We start from the raw sequence: 17,616 nt of genomic DNA, 5'->3' as shown, positions 1-17,616 counted from the left end.
GAGATCTACAACCTGCAGGACACCGGCCCTCAAAGCCTGGGGTTACGAGACCCCTGGTTTAAATCAAATACAGCTTAGATAAATTTGGCAATATTGCATTTCAGCAAATGGTTTAATGTAATTCATTAGAATGTTAGGGGGCAAAAACACAAAAGTATTTGTCACCTCAAACACAAAAATATTGACTCTCATTAGAATTTTTTTTTTACTTTTATATAAAGTCAGTTAAAGATGTCAATAAAAAATCTCTTAAGCCAGTAAAAGATAAAAACAAAAAAATTAGCAAACTAACTAATAAAATTAGCAAATTATTAAACACTGACCATTACTATGAAAATTAACCTTAAAAGTTACCCCATATATGAAGGTTTTTCAGCCCTTTTTTCTGACCTTCAGAAATATTTATTTTACTGGTGCAGTTATTTGAATCGAATCTTTTATGAATTTACTCAAAAATCACTTTATAGTAAACCATGTTGGAGTCAGAGTAGACATGTAGTGTCTGGTCCACAGGGCTGTAGTTCAGGGCTTGAATGTTGGGAGAAATCTTGCTGATGAAGATGCCTAGGTTGAACCGCTCCTTCCCCGTCACGGTATTGAATGAGTAAAAGATCTCCTCGAGCTCTTGGTTGACGTAACGTGTGGCGTAGAGAACACCGCAGGCCATGAAGGTGTTGGTCACTGCCTGCTTGTACACTGACGTTTGCCAGGTCTTTCCAAGTGCAGGTGGTTCACCCTCCTCCACCTTGGACAGGATCATGTTGCCAAAGTCCAGGGAGGTGGTGAAGACCACCCAGACACCAGATTCATCTGTTGCAAGATCCAGATCAGTGTATGGGTAACACTCCTCAAGGTGGCAGAAGTTAGCCTTTGAGTTATATCTGGTTAACAGAGGACAACAGTGAATGTTTTACACTTAAAAAGCAACTCTTATTCATAAATGAATGTTTCCATCATAGTTATGTCTCATATTCATGAGCTCAAAAAAAAGTTGTGGAAAAAAACCTAGTGCCTTGGTGTAGTTCTAAGGTAGTAACGTGTTTGGTGGTGAGCTTGAAATGACAAACAGCATCTCGGTTGTAACAGTTGTAATACAAAGCCCCTCCATACAGAACATTATTTGGACCCTGGATGGTGTTGGTAGTTGGGTTAGAGGTGTGGATATAGACATTTCCTGGCAGAAAAAGAAGTGAAAGGAGAAGAAGCAGTGTGATGGGGAAACTCAAATTTAAGTATCATTGGTTGTGTTTTTAGAGAACGAATAAGCAATTTAGATCTACACAGTATGACACATTAAAATATGCACAGTTAGTAAAGCATCAATACATAACATTCTTTAATAGAACTTTATCAGGTAATGACTTATATTATTCTCTTATGAGAACTATTTACTAGAATATCTCCTAGGAAGTCTTCCAGTGCAGGTGAAGTTATTTCTTTCTTGCAAACATTTTACAATTTATTTCAAAGAATATTCACAGTTTATTTAAACGTAATATTTGCTAGAATCTGCACCCGATGCTACTTTAGTCAGTTTTTTTTTGTTGTTGTTGTTGTAAAATTTCAGTGCATGTTAACTTTCTAATGATCTGTATCACCGGACTTCAACATTTGTGAAGCTCTGCAGTCACTGTCATTCTCATTTATTTTCAGTAACACAAGTTAAAGGAAAACAGGTCTTCATTGTCTTTAAAAAATCTCAAAGGAATTCGATCCTGTCATCGGCCACTTCAAAGGGACGACTGGCACGTTTGACACTACACAGCAGTTCCTTACCTGGGGCACTCACCCCCCTAATGAGAGAGTTCAGGCTGGAGTAAAAACGAATGTAGTTGGAGTATCTGTTGTTGGAAGTCATCATCACCAACCAATACCAGTTTTCTTTCCCTTTCTCTGGTTTGGGATCACAGCCCCAGGCTCCATAAGAATACAAGCCAGGATACTCTCCTTCTGTGTAGAACACTGGCCCGGTAACACTAACAAGCCGGCTGCGAGGACAAGTACCTGAAGGAAAATTAAAGTGTGTATTAACTGTGAGCCATACTAGTCCTATAGAGGTTTCAACCTCTTAACAATCGCAAGTGAGGCATAACTCACCCTGTGGAAGCTGTGGAAGCTGGGTGAGTGCCTTCACTTCCTTTTTGCAACTGTCCAGGTCTGTCCTCAGAACCTCGATGGTTTGTCGTCCCTTTATCACCTGCATGGTGTCGAACTTCTCCAGCGCTTTCATTTCTGTTTTCATGATCTCCAGCTGAGAGAAAGAAGACATTCAAATGTGGAGCCAAACAGAGAAAAATGTATTTCTTAACATGGCTTGATACTCCACAAATCAACAAAAGGGCACTCAAAACAATGAATATACAGAATATGTTTAACAGAATTAAATGTCACTGTTCTGTTAACACCATCTATAATATAGGATAGTGAAAACACAATAGTAGATGTACACTTCAGGGTGATGTCAGCGTTTTGCAGCATGTGGTTGTGAATGTACCTGGCGAGTGGCGCTAGCAGTGAGGATCTGGTGTTCCTGGGTGGTGCTGTTGAGCTTGTCAATCAGCTGCTTGATCTCATTCATTTCATTCTCTATAAGATACAGGCTGAGAATGCCATACAGCCCTCTGTCATCCTCTTTTTCCAGGATCAGCACATCTTTGCTCAGCTGGGTAAGACGTTGCTCCAACCCCTGCAGTAGACTCTTCAGCTCCACAGACTGCAGAGACAGCAGTGGTTAAACAAACAAACAGTATGACACTATGAGTCGCAGGGTAACTTACCTTCTGTGGGATGATGTTGCTTTTGCAGTCTGATGTACTGCTTTCAACTTTTCTGAGTTTTTCATGGGGGAATATTCTCTCTGAGTTATTCAGCTCGCATGTACACTCTGTATGCTCCTGAAAATGTAAGGGTGGTGTATTATGAATTGTACTAAAGTTTTAAAAAGATTTCTATATAACCTGAGGCTTCAGTGTTTCTTACCTGCTTGGTGACGGTGAGCAGAGCACACAGTGGAATGATCACATACAGCCTCATGTTGGACCAGAGAGAAAATTTTGTGTCTGACTGAAGCAGCAACATCAAACTTGTGAGGAATCGTGCGAACATCTAGAGAAGAAATAAAAAATGTTGACAATCACAGACACAGAACGAAAGCGAGAGAAAGCACGACACAAAGAGAGAAAGAGAACAACTTAAACAAGAAACAATAGCCACAAAGAGGAAAAAAGAAAAACACACTGTTACTACAGATACTGCAACACAGTGGAATAAAAGCAACAATAAAAAAATGCAGAAAACTATTACACCTTAACTGAATAAGCACATTCCTGTGCATCTGATAATAAAACTTGGAATACGTGGAATATACAAAGATAATCCAAACAACTGATTCATGCACCTTTTTTTGAGGATTTTAAGGACATTTCATATGCAGCTTCTCTCAATGGAAGATGTAGTAACAGGTTTCAGGAACAGGAAGTGAAAATTCTACATGAGTGCAAAAAATACCACAGAAAGAAAAATCATGTCATGTCCAATTATACCATTCACAATTAATTTTTAACTCTAGAGGTTGCTATCCATGCTATGTTTTTGTGCCTGTTAAGTGTTCAAATTGTGCAGTTGTTATCGTTACTCGTGCTACACAACTGGAATTGGTGATATCCTGTACGCTTGCTCAGTTCAGTTTAATTTAACTGATTTGAATTGTAATGTATTTTTATGGGTTGATTAACTCACCACCCAATAACATTTAGGATGTGAGGAAAACAATTTGTATAGTTTTGAAAAAATGTATCATGTTTTTCCTTTTTTATATATGAAATATCGATAAACATATCTGGTAAACGTTTGAGGTCTCCATTCTCATATGTTGTCTTTTATAATTATTGACAAAAACCAGCAAACAGAAATGAGTCAACTGGAGAAAAACTGAAAGATTTTAAAGCAACACATTCTCTTCCCAAAACGTAACATACCGACGCTATCGCCGTGTCTCAATTCCTAGGCTGCATCCTGCTGCATTTGTAGACCGATTAAGGCACAGCCAGGGGACAAAGGCTGTCCCAATTCGAAGGATACTACAAATGCGGCCGACAGATGTGTCCTTCATTTCGGGTGTATCCTTCGTGGCCCAACCTATCCCAGAACTCATAGTGCGGCCCCGCCAATTCCAGTTTCCAACAATCGTGGCAGCTCCTTAGTTTTAATATTACTCTTATTACTACTTTCTGCGTGACAAAATAAACCTTTAAGATCTTTTCAGACAAGAATGTAGCAGTGTACTGAAAATATAGTAAAACACAATTTACTTGTTTTTTAAATATATTTTTTGTACATATGCATATTTCAATTGTAAAAATACATTCAGAAATGTATCATAATTTCCCAAATATTTGTCTGTTATGTGAGAGAATGATCTGTTAAATTCAAATGTAATACTATGGAAAAATATATAAAATGATTGAAAATTAATGAGAATAATCAATAATTAAAAGAGTAATTTCAATAATTCAGAGGTAACAAGTGAAAATATAATTAATAGGAATAAAAACTAAAAAAAACATATAAAACATTGCACGGCCACGCTGTGCTAATTATATATTTTAAAAAATAAATGTAGAGTAGTGATGGTAAATTTGATTCTTTTTACTGAATCTGTCAGGATGCCTGGGTCGTTGACCCAGGGTTTTTGAGTTTATTATATTATTTATACTTTCTAGTCTTTGGTTTCTTTGAGTTCCGTCTTATGGTTTATGTCTCTGTCTTCTTTAGTTGCTCTGTCTCCCCTATCACCTGCATCCCCTTGTCTAGTTTGCGTCTCTGTGTATCCTTAGTTCCTATATCCCCGTGTTCAGTCAGTGTTTGTGTCTGCCCTGGTCCCACGTCTCTGTTCCCTCTGTAGTGCCTGCATGTGAGTCTGTGTTATGTGTTTCCTGTTTTACTTTGAAGGTCTCTGTCTTATCTCAGTGTGTTCAGTTTACGCTTCCTTTTGTCTCGTCAGTTCTGATTTGCCCCAGCTGTGTTTCCCTCCTGTTATTCATTCCCTGATTGCTCCCTCTTTGTATTTAAGCCCTGTGTTTCTCTGTGTCCGTGTCGCGATCTACCGTTTATTTTGCTGTGTGTTTTGCCCATCCACCGGTGTTAGTTTATTTTGAGTTTTTTTCTAGTTATGTGATGTTTGTGTTCAGCATTAAAGCTGTTTTGGTTTAAGTTCTGTCTCCGGAGTCTGCACCTTGGGTCCTATCCCTGTCCGCACACAGCCGTAACCTAACAGAAGATCGTGACCAGAACATGGACCCAGCAGACTCCGTGTGGTATCGGCGACCCGCAGTTTCTGCCTTCCTCAAGGAGAGCGTGAGGCAGGAGGCTAGGCATGCCCAGGAGCTCCAGTCACCCTTCTATGGGTCACGTTTGGGTTTGGGAGGGCCCCGCAGCCTCCAAACTGCCATGGCTACGGCCGAGCCAGCGTCTATGCCTCGGGCGATCAGGTTGAGCACGTGCTCAATCTCTCCAGTCGCTATACCTCCGCCTTCACCCCTGGATTACCAGTCCGACAAGAGGGTTAAGCGGCGGAGGAAGAGAGGTTATGTGACACCGGACATTAGACTCACTCCACTGCAGTCCTTCGCTCTGTTTTTGGGACTGCAGCGTTCTGAGCTTCATAAACTCTCTGATTCCTCATCGCAGCCCGGTCCGTTGGAGGATTTACAGCCCAGTTTGCCACCCCCCACTTCCCGGAGGAGGCGACGCTCACACCGTCACCACTCTTTTTCTGCAGAGCAACTCCCGGTGGTGAGTTATGATTGCTTTCGTTCCTCTGAGCTGGAAAAAAACAATCATATGAACACTGCTAAGACTGAGACTATTAAGACTGTTAGACGTGGTGGTGGTAGGAAGTTAAAAAACATTTTAGAGGAGTCTGTGTTTACTGAGCCTGCTCCTTCGCACCATTGTGTTCCTGCTCCCAGGGCAGCTCGGGCCTAGCATCCCCCTGCACCTGTTTCAGTGTTTCAGGTGAGGGAGGCTGAGGTCCAGCTGGTCCCTGCTCTGGTGTCTAGGCTGGCTGAGCCTCTGCCTGTCGCTGCACCCGTACCAGCTCCTCGGGTGGGGACAGCAGCTGCCCAGCCGTTGACGGTGCCTGTCCTGGCTCCCAGGGTGAGGATGACCGGGAACCAGTTAGCTCCGGCACCCGTACCTTCTCCTCGGGTGGGAGTGGCTGGTGTTCAGCAGGTACCCGCACCTGTTTCTGACCTCGCTGGAGGCTCAGGTGAGCCCGTCCAGCAGTTTTCTTCAGGTTCTGGAGGCTCAGGGGAACTAGCTCAGCTTACTGCTAATCCACCGCCTTACCCACCATTACTACCATCTTTACAACAGTCGATACATATTAAACTTCTCTCCATAGCTCAGACATTAGCTCACCTATCGGCTCAGTCACCTGCTCAGTTACCGCCTCAGTTGTTTGCTCAGCCACCTGTCTCTGCTGGAGGGTCCGAGGAACCGCTTCAGCCGTCTCTTCCTGCTGGAGGATCCGAGGGGCCCGTTCAGCTTCCTGTCTCCGCTGGAGGGTCCGAGGGGCCCGTTCAGCTTCCTGTCTCCGCTGGAGGGTCCGAGGGGCCCGTTCAGCCACCTGTCTCCGCTGGAGGGTCCGAGGAACTGCTTCAGCCGTCTCTTCCTGCTGGAAGATCCAAGGGGCCAGTTCAGCCTCCTGTCTCTGCTGGAGGATCCGAGGGGCCCGTTCAGCCACCTGTCTCCGCTGGAGGGTCCGAGGAACCGCTTCAGCTGTTTCTTCCTGCTGGAGGGTCCGAGGGGCCCGTTCAGCCACCCGTCTCCGCTGGAGGGTCCGAGGGGCCCGTTCAGCCACCCGTCTCCGCTGGAGGGTCCGAGAGGCCCGTTCAGCCACTTGCCTCGTCAGCTGGGGGTTTGGGAGGACCCAGTCAGCACGTCCCAGTGTCTGCTGATGGTTCTGGCGAGGCCGTTCAGCCACCACCGGCCTCCGAGTCTGCAGCTCCGTCTGGTCCGGCCCCAGCCTCTGCAGCTCCGCCTGGTCCGGCCTCCGAGTGTTCAGCTTCGTCTGCGCCTGGGGTCCCCATGCCGTCTGGTCCTGCTCGTCCTGCACGTCCTGTCCAGCCTGCTCGTCCTGCACGTCGTTGCCATCATGGCCGGCTCCTTGACCTACGCCGCCGTCATGGACGGCCCCCTGAACTACGCCGCCGTCATGGACGGCCCCCTGAACTACGCCGCCGTCATGGACGGCCCCCTGAACTACGTCGCCACCAGTGCCACCCGCCCAGCCGGCCTCCTGATCTGCTCCGTCGCCGCCGGTGCCTCCCGCCCGGCCGGCCTCCTGATCTGCTCCGTCGCCGCCGGTGCCTCCCGTCTGGCCGGCCTCCTGACCTGTTTTCTGGGCTCTTGGACCATCAGCCTCCGGGCCGCCCCCCTGACCTGCCCGGGTTTGGACTGTTGTGCCGTCAGCCTCCAGGCCGGCCCCCTGAACTTTTTCGAGACTGTTGCCTGGGCCTCTGCGCCTTTCATGGGCTCTTTTGTTTGTTTGCTTTTGGACTATGCCTGGGCCTTTGTGCTGTTGTTTTGGACATTGTTCCTGTGTTTTGTTCTGTTGCTTTCCGAGCTCCATTGTTTGTTCTTTTTTTGTTTCTGGCTCCTTGTTTGGTTTTGTTTCGAGCCCTCCATCCTGTTTCCACTGCCGCCCACCCTGGTTGGGTTGTTTATGTTTTTTTTGTTTTGGTGTTTTGGTTTGGGCTGTCTGGAAGCCAGCCCTTAAGGGTGGGGTACTGTCAGGATGCCTGGGTCGTTGACCCAGGGTTTTTGAGTTTATTATATTATTTATACTTTCTAGTCTTTGGTTTCTTTGAGTTCTGTCTTATGGTTTATGTCTCTGTCTTCTTTAGTTGCTCTGTCTCCCCTATCACCTGCATCCCCTTGTCTAGTTTGCGTCTCTGTGTATCCTTAGTTCCTATATCCCCGTGTTCAGTCAGTGTTTGTGTCTGCCCTGGTCCCACGTCTCTGTTCCCTCTGTAGTGCCTGCATGTGAGTCTGTGTTATGTGTTTCCTGTTTTACTTTGACGGTCTCTGTCTTATCTCAGTGTGTTCAGTTTACGCTTCCTTTTGTCTCGTCAGTTCTGATTTGCCCCAGCTGTGTTTCCCTCCTGTTATTCATTCCCTGATTGCTCCCTCTTTGTATTTAAGCCCTGTGTTTCTCTGTGTCCGTGTCGCGATCTACCGTTTATTTTGCTGTGTGTTTTGCCCATCCACCGGTGTTAGTTTATTGAGTTTTTTTTCTAGTTATGTGATGTTTGTGTTCAGCATTAAAGCTGTTTTGGTTTAAGTTCTGTCTCCGGAGTCTGCACCTTGGGTCCTATCCCTGTCCGCACACAGCCGTCACCTAACAGAATCGAGTTTTAATGAGTCACTCACCAAAGTGAATCGGCTTTTTTGGAGTCATTTGATTCACTGAGTCAGTCGACCAGAGAGTGCAAAAAATGTGAAGATGAATGATTCTAAAAGAAAACGACTATTTTATAGAGCAAAAAAGAGCAAAAACATTTCTAAAATTAAGCAATTTCCTATCAAAATTGCTTAATAAACATTTATTTATTTTTATTTTATTTTAATATATTTTTATTTTTTATTTTATTAGTATTTTCCTTAAATGTGTTAAATATATATTTTCTCATCTAAATGTTCACTGAGCTGTGAGCCAGGGGGAGGTAATGCGCCTTAACATTGGTTGCCAACCAAGAGGAAGAAGAAGCTGTGAGCCAGGAGGGAGGAGGTGAGTGAGTCCTGAGTGATTTGCTTACGATTCAGCACAGGAGGGAGGGGGTTAATGAGTGAGTGAATCGTTCGCTCTATGATTCAGCACAGGAGGGAGGGGGTGAGCGAGTCCTGAGTGATTCGCTTACGCTTACAATTCAGCACAAGCTCTTGATGTGAGCTTCTACTCAGGGTTTTTTCTTCCAGTTCAGAGCAGAAATTTTTTTGTTATGATACTGGATGTTGTGTTTTTCTCCACAACTTTAATTATAACCTAGATACATTGCTGCTAACAGCAACAGGGATGAGTCAGTGAGTCAGTTGGGCTTGTGAATCATGATTCATTAGTCAGTAAAGTGATTCTCGAGTATTGAACGATTCGTTCATGATTCGCGCATCACTAATGTAGAGGTAGGAATTGCAATTAATATGAATCTCAAAGTATTCACAACATTCCTGAACAGAAATAGGCCACTGCACCTGGGGTGAGGGTGTGGCCATGAAAACAATGTGACATGCCATTGGATGTTGGGACACATAATAACATGACACTAAGCATCGGCCAATGAATGTGAACTAGCAACCACAAGGTCGCGGGTATCGGTGTACTGTAGGAATATCCTAATATAAAAGTATTTTACTGTGCATTTTACAGTTTTGTTCTGTTCTTGTAGAATATCATTAAAGTTACGTAAATAGACTGTGATTTCGCATTTCAAATGTAAATTAACGTTAAATCACTGTAATGTAATAAAACATGATTTTCATGATTATTAAATGTATCTGTCTGTACATATGTATATTTAGATTGTTAAAATACATTCACAAATGTATCATGATTTCACAAATATCTGTCCGTTATTTGAAAGATTGAATCATTGAATTCAAATGTAATGCTATGGAAAAGTATATAACATGATTCCTATAAGCTTGTGTTACGTCACATAAGTATTATTATCATTGCTATTTAGGGCAATTGTGGCTCAAGAGTTGGCAGTTTGCCTTGTGGTCAGAAGGTTGCCGGTTTGAGCCCCAGCTCGGACACTCTCGGTATTGTGTCAAGACTCTTCACCTACCGCCTACTGGTGATGGCCAGAGGGGCCGATGGTGCAATATGGCAGCCTCGCCCCTGTCAGTCTGTCCCAGGGCATCATATCCATTATTATTTAAACCAACTGTTAACTGTATATTTCTGTACATTTACGTATTATGATTCATATTGCCACATTCATTGACCTTGTTTATAGGTAATTTCTTCAGAAAGTTATTTTCTGTTATTTTCTGGTAGTATTTTGGTGCACCAGCTGCCGGAATATTGCTGTTTTTTTAAGATTTGTTTTTTTTTTCTAGTTATAGATAATTTCATTGTTTAATCACGTCAAAATGTTCCTAATTTAATGTCTAAAAGCACTTGGAAAGGCAAGATCCCTATGTAAAATTAGCGCAACAAACTGTATTGTCATTACTGGAAATAAGCATATTTTTATGAGGAAGTTATTTTCTGTTATTTTACGGTAGTATTTTGTCGCCCCAGCTGCCGGAATATTACCGATTTTTTTAAGATGTTTTTTTTAACAGTGCACATAAAGGCAGACAGTGACTAATACGTGCATCTATTTTGAAGATTTAGAGAGTCATACATGCTGAATCTTAGTTGTAGATCCTGTAATGGTAAAGTTTCAGGAACTGAAAGTGTCCACTTTGAGTCAGACCGCAATAATAATTAGATTTTTTTTAAAATTCTGTGGTTTGTGTTATGCATGCAACATCTTACAGTAAATCATTTATTGTGCTCTTTTAACAGTCTCCAAGTTTCCAATGATGATTTATGATAACGTATAAGGTTTCGTTGCTAAGCAAGTACATGTTTAGAAGTTGCTACTTTTCATTACATATTAATATGTCAATGTAAATACCTACCTTTTAGGGTATGTAACAGAGATTAGAAGGGCTTAATTTTTTACTTTTTTATTCAGAACTGATAAAAATAGTTTAACATAAAAAAGGTGATAGAATTTAAAAAGTGTCTCTTGTTATTTAGTTTCTAAGAGTGTATCACTTTTATCTAAGTTCACCCTTGCAAAAATCAGATTAATTTGTTACAATATGCTAAAAGCGTCGTTTCCATTGGCTACAGGTTTTAACATTTTAACGTTAAAGTAAATGTATAACATCTGCCAGCAGTATTTAGTACTTATATTACATAGATACGCAGTTCTGTAGTTGTATTACGATATTAAGATTTTGTTGATTCATTGTTTTGGTCATGTTTTAGTAAAAAAAAAAATACAAAAATCTATAATAATTAAAAAAATTAATAAAGTAGGAAATAATCCTGTTAGGAAGGAATGAAAACATTTGGAAATGAGAGCTGATAAATTAACAATACATGAAGGAAGTGGGAGGGGTCCTACAGAAGTCCAGCTAGATGCTTTTAGTTGTGTCATCCAATTGCTTTTAAGTCTGTGACGCAACCCATCAGTGACAGGAAACAGGCCAGCAGGCTGTGTGTTTGTTGTCAGTGAGTTTATTAGAGAAAACAGAAGAGCACTGTGTGTGTGTGTGTGTGCATCTTTGTTGGTCCAGTCTCAGTTTTTCCAGCTAAACATGCTGCAGATACTTCTATTGCTACTGCTGTCATCCACGGTAAGTTACACTTCAAAGCTAATGATTTAATATAGTATTTTAGGAGAAAAAGTTATTTGAGTAGCCCGTGAACAGTTCCTCAGGATTTAACCTGCTGTACCCACAATCAGGCTGACAGCCGGAGTCAGCGAGTGTCGGGCTACAAGAAGGCAAATGCATGTGTGTGCCAGCTAAACTCCACCATGTGGCTGTTCCCTGCTCAGAAGTTTAAGTACGTGTTGGAGGAAGTTCACACCTGTGAAGGATCTCTGAATAACCTACAAGAAGAGGTAAGAACTCATGTAGCATTATTTTACTCACCTCTGCTACTTAAGCATAAGTACCAATTGCAATATTATTGCTTCATTATTTATAATTTTTTTATTATCACATATACTATATATTGGTATATAATTTTTAAATGTATGTGTTACTGAAGTTTATATTTTCATATCATTCCTCTGCCACCTTCAACAGATTTATTTTTGAACAACAAAAAGATTTGTAGGATTCATGTTGAAAACTAGAAAACCTATGGCTTGTTTGTCTTGTTAAACTTACATTATCAGTTGGGATTTAAATACACAGCCGGGGTCCACGGTGTTTTATTTTTCAGTTATATTCCACATTGGCCTTTTGGAATCTCTTTTCTATAAGTACCTCCTCGTTTATTATACTCTTATACTGAAATTTGATATGATATGAGAAAGTATGCACAGTAAAATAATATAATGTAAAATAATCACTTTTCATAACCATTTCAATATTTGATATTAAATACTTTAAAAAAGTTTAAAAAGCAAAAACACTGAAATACCCACAGAATTGATTTCCTGTTACCATTAATTTTATGTTATTGTCTGCCAGATAATATTTCAACTTCAGTCTGGGATCAGAATATCACAGGATTTTTTTTGTCTGCATTTCTTGCAGCTGACGTTCTCCAGCCAACGTCTTCCACTGATCCAGGATCAGTTTTCCAACTTTACTGCTCGGCTGGAGCCCTACAACTACCTGCATTTCAGGGGCCTGTATACAGAACTGTCCCTGCGCCAGCTGGGCCAGGAGCTCAGCCAGTTACAGGTGGACATCGATGTGGTCCACAGCCAGCTTAACAACTCCGAGACACAGAAACTCTCCAAAGAGGTAGAGCTAAAATAGCAAATGGCAGCAAAAAACAACAGAAAGAAAAGATTTAATGTTATACTATGTCAGGTCACATGTGACCTGTTGTGATGTAACAGAATTATCAATAGAATAATATTATATCCATTTCTGATAGGCTGATAGACTACATAAACATGTAAACAAGATGCAAACAATAGACACGCTTAACATGAAGACTGTGAAGGAGAAACTGCGCTACCTAAAGAATAATGTGGAGACCTGCAAGTCAATCCCCAAAGACTTCAGAGGTATGTGTGTGTGTGTGTGTGTGTGTGTGTGTGTGTGTGTGTGTGTGTGTGTGTGTGTGTGTGTGTGTGTGTGTGGTGTACATGTTTAGATATCTTTGTGAGGACAGAAAATTAACATGCTGCTATACTTATGCGGACGAAATGCCCGTTCACACGAGTTTGAGGCTCAAAATGTGATTTTAGTGTCAGGGTTACAACAGGGTTAGGGTTAGGCATTATTTTTGATGGTTAGGTTTAGACTAGGTGGCTGGGGAAAGCATTATGTCAATTAGATGTCCTCACTATGATATGAAAAAATTGTGGGTGTGTGGGATTGTCAGTGAGAGACAATTATCAATTAATTTGTAATAATCAATTATTCCTGAACACAGTATTTCTCAGTGATTGGGGTATTGGACTTTCTTTGTATTTTGATTCTACCTATGCACAAGGAATGGTGAAGAAGACCCAGTACAAAGTCGTGTCACTCAAGAACTACAAGAACTAGCTTATTTTCCCTGATCCTGTCTGAAAATAATATTTGAGCCAAACAGACACTCTCACGGGATCATAAATAAATGATCCCGATAGGTGACAATGATTGACTGTATCTTATTATCTCCTTCAGAAACCTCCTGATCTTTCTGCCTTTCCAGGTCATGACAGGCACTGCCTCAGAGGTCTGATCACCAACATCAGTGACCCTATCACAGCTAAAGTCAGTCCTCATGGTAAGAGCTATATCTCTGGTTCGTGGGGAAAACAAGCCCAGAAAGAGAGCGAGGGGCAGAAGAACAGTTACTGGGTTCAACCTCTGCTAAGCAGCCACATCTGGGGCAACACTGTGCGCCTTTACCAAACCTATGAAGACCTCATGGCCTCAACAAACCACAGAGAATTTACCTTTGCTTCATCTTACAGTCATCCCAGCACAAATGAAGGTCCGAACGCCGTCCTGTATGGCGAGGCTCTGTATTATCACTGCTACCGCTCTGCAGACATTTGCCGGTATGACCTGGAGACCAACGAGGTCAAACGGGTGACTCTTCCAGGCACCGGTGTGGGTTTCAACAACAAGTTCCCCTATTGTTACTACGATTGCCGGCTCAATAGTGATGTTGATGTAGAGGCAGATGAAACAGGACTGTGGGCTCTCTATGCCACTATAGGTAACCATGGTAACCTCGTGATCAGCCGCTTAGTTTGGGACAGCGAGGTGAAGAGTCTCAACGTGACACAGACGTGGGAAACGAGGTTGTTCAAGAAGGCAGTAAGTAACGCCTTCATGGTGTGCGGTGTGATGTATGCGACTCGTTACGTTAATGAGTACCGGGAGGAGGTGTTCTACGCCTTCGACACAGCCACAGGCAAAGAAGACAACTCACTAGCAATACCACTGGAGAAGGTAGCTAAAGCAGTGGCTAGTCTAAGCTACAATCCCACCAACAAGCAGATCTACATGTACAACGATGGATACTTGCTGGCCTACCAGGTTTACTTCTGATCTAAAGCTTGTTAAACAGTAAGAAAAAAGCAATGATTTAAAGTTCAGTTTGAGGACTATTTTATGCAAGCAATACAAATATCACAAATATGTCATGTATGCTGTAAAAAATTAAAAAAATCTATCTATCTATCTATCCATCTATCCATCTATCCATCTATCTATCTATCTAGGCCTAGCTTGAGGGTACACGTTAATATTTTAGCTGTTATGGGGCTACAACTCTTGATGCTTCCTCTACCATGGGGGCTGCTTTGGACTTTATCTTCCATATCTGCTTCCATTGCTGCACATGGACGTCCCTCTCCTGTCCTGGTTCTGCTGGAGGTTCCTTCCTGTTAAAAAGGAGTTTTTCCTTACCACTGTCGTCAAATCACTTGCTCATTGGAGTGATATGATTGTTGGGTTTTCTCTGTTTTTTTTATATTATTATAGGGTTTTTACAATATAAAATGCCTTGAGGGAAGTGTTGTTGTGACTTAGTGCTATATAAATAAAACTGAACTGAATTCAAATTTAGGGTTTTGGTGTTGCAGAAACTATGTAATGTAAATGAGAAAGTAAACACTATTTCAAATTTAGGGTTTTGCATATTAGCAAATATTAACAAAAATCATTGGAACCTTAAAAGAAAATTATTTAAATACAAACTCAGATGAAAACATGACATATTTCATCATGTCACTTATTTAACAAAATATATAATCAATGTGAAAAATTAAGTGCAGTGTACTCTATGATTCAGTAAATTGTAGAGACACGTGTATAATCTTTTTGAGAAACTTTATCAGTCAGTCAGATTATTATTGACACATTTTGACTCTCTTTTCTTTACAAAAATTGTTCATTCGATTAAGGTTCTCAGGCATTGATTTGTGCACTTGTATTATGAACCATAAATGTGTAACATTTTATCTGATACTTGAAGGAGAAACGAAAATGTTATCCATTGTAAATTTCAGTCATTGTAAATGCACTGCAAAAAATTAAATTAAATTAAAAAAACTTTTTCTACTCACATTTTATGTGTTTTGTTAATACAGTATGTCAAAATGAAAACATAACTATAAATTCAGACACGTGAGGTCGTGCTGAAAACAATGATACCAAACAAAAATAGTTTTTAAAGGTGAAATGTAGAGGAAACATCAAAAGTAGTTAAAAATGTCCAATTATACCCTGGACCCCAGAGGGTTAAAAAAATGTTTAACCCTCTGGGGTCCAGGCCCAGTAAGGCAATAGTTACTTTTCAAGTAATTAATTACTTTTAGAATCTTGTAACTCAGTTACTAACTCAGTTACTTTTTGAAGAAGTAACTATAATTAATTACTTAAAGTAACTTGCCCAACACTGCATATTAAAAAAAAGCTAGTAAATGTTGTGATATTTTGATACCATGGTAGCATTAACAGGATATTGTTTTATAGTGATATTATACAGGAAAACTGTTACTCAATAAGGCCCATTTACTAGTTGTTTTTCTCTTTCTCTGTAACCTAAGAATTAATGTGTAAGAATCACAGGATGGTACCTCAAGGTTGAAAACACCACAGAGATCACTTCCTTACTCCCATCCTCCCTTCCTTATCTCTTAGAAAGGAGCTTGTTAAAGGCCAGGTGGTTCGTTTCAGAATTCACTAATGAAAGAACTCTGTATTCTATGTCTAGGAGTGTATTTTGCTGGGATAATCATAAATTGTAGCTGAACTGATAAACTACACAAAGGATACTTCTTTGCTCACAAGGCAGGAAGACGTTTCCTTATTTGGTCTGTACCGGTCTGAACTGAGAATCTGCTGACACACGAACCTTTTTCCTCTATATATACTGTTGTAAGATGAATAAACCTTTGTACGAATAAACCGTACAGTTTCTGTGTCGTTTTGTTCTCCCAGTTGCTCCCGACGTCGTAACTAACACGCTGAATGGCATATTTGACTGTTACTTGAGAATATTTCTTTGAGTTCTATAGGTTATGGACAATCTCTGCTGATAGGTGCTCACGCCTCGGAGGAAACCCGATCCACGGAGAAACCCGGGACGGAGATTTCTTTCAATTTGGTGTCAGAAGTGGGATTTGCTGACGAAGGTAAATACGTGTCTTTTTTTTATTTATAAGACTGTATTATACCTTTCTCAGTGATTCATAGAGAAACGGGATATACTGACGAAGTTTTCCTTAGTGGCCCAGATAAATGGGGTACACTGACGACTTCCTTAGCCCCGATTAAAGTAAATTAAAAGCAGAGAGATACAGGAGGTTGCCTGTTGTTTTGAAAACGAAAATTGCTAGCAATAAAATCGAAAGTAACCTCAACTTTGCCTCAGCAAAAATACTAACATAAATCCTTCAAGCGTGTAAACCCCTCTGGAAATCACTGAACATGGGTCAGAATAATTCAAAGACCTCAGACAGGTCCGAAAAAAAATCGAAATTAACTGCAAAACAAAATAAAATAAAATATAAAGTCACAAATAACGGCTCAGTACGACTCCCACTTCCGGTCACGTGTAATCCACGTCCGTGAATCGGTGAAGACTTTCATGATTACGTATCCAGAACATGTGGAAGTGCTTACGTGACTGACTTTGTCTACAACTTAAGAACTGTAAGTTCAATGCATTCTAATTTATTTCCGGAGCCCTATCCCGAACGATTATCGCCAGAAAACAGGTCAGTAGAAATGTTGAATATCATTTGCGATAAGAAAAGTAGTCTGCTTAAAAAATCCTGTAGAAAATATATGATAGAATGTCGTGACGTGATACATCGAATATTACCACTATGGAAAAAGGGACCGGAACCAGGTATAGATGCTTTAACATCAAATAAAACTAGTGCAGGCTCTAGCATAGAAAATAAATCTACCACAGGAAAAGCTAGTCTTGCATGTCCAGCCGTTCTGCCTACGGCCCCACCCCCTTACGAAGATGAGACCGAATTAATAGTCGCTGTAGCAGCTGCACGCACACAACGTCAACATTCTGATCCAACCAGCTTAAAAGAAAGTGACAAAAAACCTGAATCAGATGCAACGAATCTTAGCCATCTCCTTGAACAGGACCAGGAAAATCAATATATACGCCGCGAGGAAGAATTAGCAGAACATAGGAAAAGAGAAAAACTTTTGAAAGAAGAATGTGAGGAACTTATGAAAAGCAATTTAGACGACTGTGAAGAAAAACTTTTGCATCAGGCAGTGTCCATAATAGACACCCACATGAAACGCCACGATATCGTGGCTAGAGGTTTAGAGGTAGCTAAAGAAATACCTATTACCAGAACTTTAATAAAGACTTATCTAAAAGGAAAAAAGGAA

At 41.1% G+C, this 17,616-nt stretch overlaps 2 protein-coding genes across 2 annotated transcripts; one reads left to right on the top strand and one right to left on the bottom strand.

Moving 5' to 3' along the window:
* Positions 1-286: 286 nt before the first annotated feature.
* Positions 287-3,033, bottom strand: LOC101470957 (olfactomedin-4-like). Its single transcript, XM_076885507.1, has 7 exons — positions 2,980-3,033; positions 2,778-2,894; positions 2,495-2,713; positions 2,098-2,251; positions 1,777-2,004; positions 1,006-1,174; positions 287-881 (listed from the first exon to the last, which is right to left on the bottom strand). The coding sequence occupies exons 1-7, from the start codon at positions 3,031-3,033 to the stop codon at positions 446-448; spliced, it is 1,377 nt and encodes a 458-aa protein (XP_076741622.1). The 3' UTR covers positions 287-445.
* Positions 3,034-11,251: 8,218 nt separating this feature from the next.
* On the top strand, positions 11,252-15,526 carry LOC106675234 (olfactomedin). The gene is made up of 5 exons (XM_014409358.3): positions 11,252-11,418; positions 11,529-11,687; positions 12,331-12,543; positions 12,680-12,812; positions 13,448-15,526. The coding sequence occupies exons 1-5, from the start codon at positions 11,380-11,382 to the stop codon at positions 14,293-14,295; spliced, it is 1,392 nt and encodes a 463-aa protein (XP_014264844.2). The 5' UTR covers positions 11,252-11,379; the 3' UTR covers positions 14,296-15,526.
* The last annotated feature ends 2,090 nt before the right edge of the window (positions 15,527-17,616 follow it).

This window comes from Maylandia zebra, linkage group LG7 (assembly GCF_041146795.1).
Source record: "Maylandia zebra isolate NMK-2024a linkage group LG7, Mzebra_GT3a, whole genome shotgun sequence".
NCBI lineage: Eukaryota > Metazoa > Chordata > Actinopteri > Cichliformes > Cichlidae > Maylandia > Maylandia zebra.
Note: the sequence above shows the minus strand (reverse complement) of the source record. Positions and strands in the feature narration are given on the sequence as shown.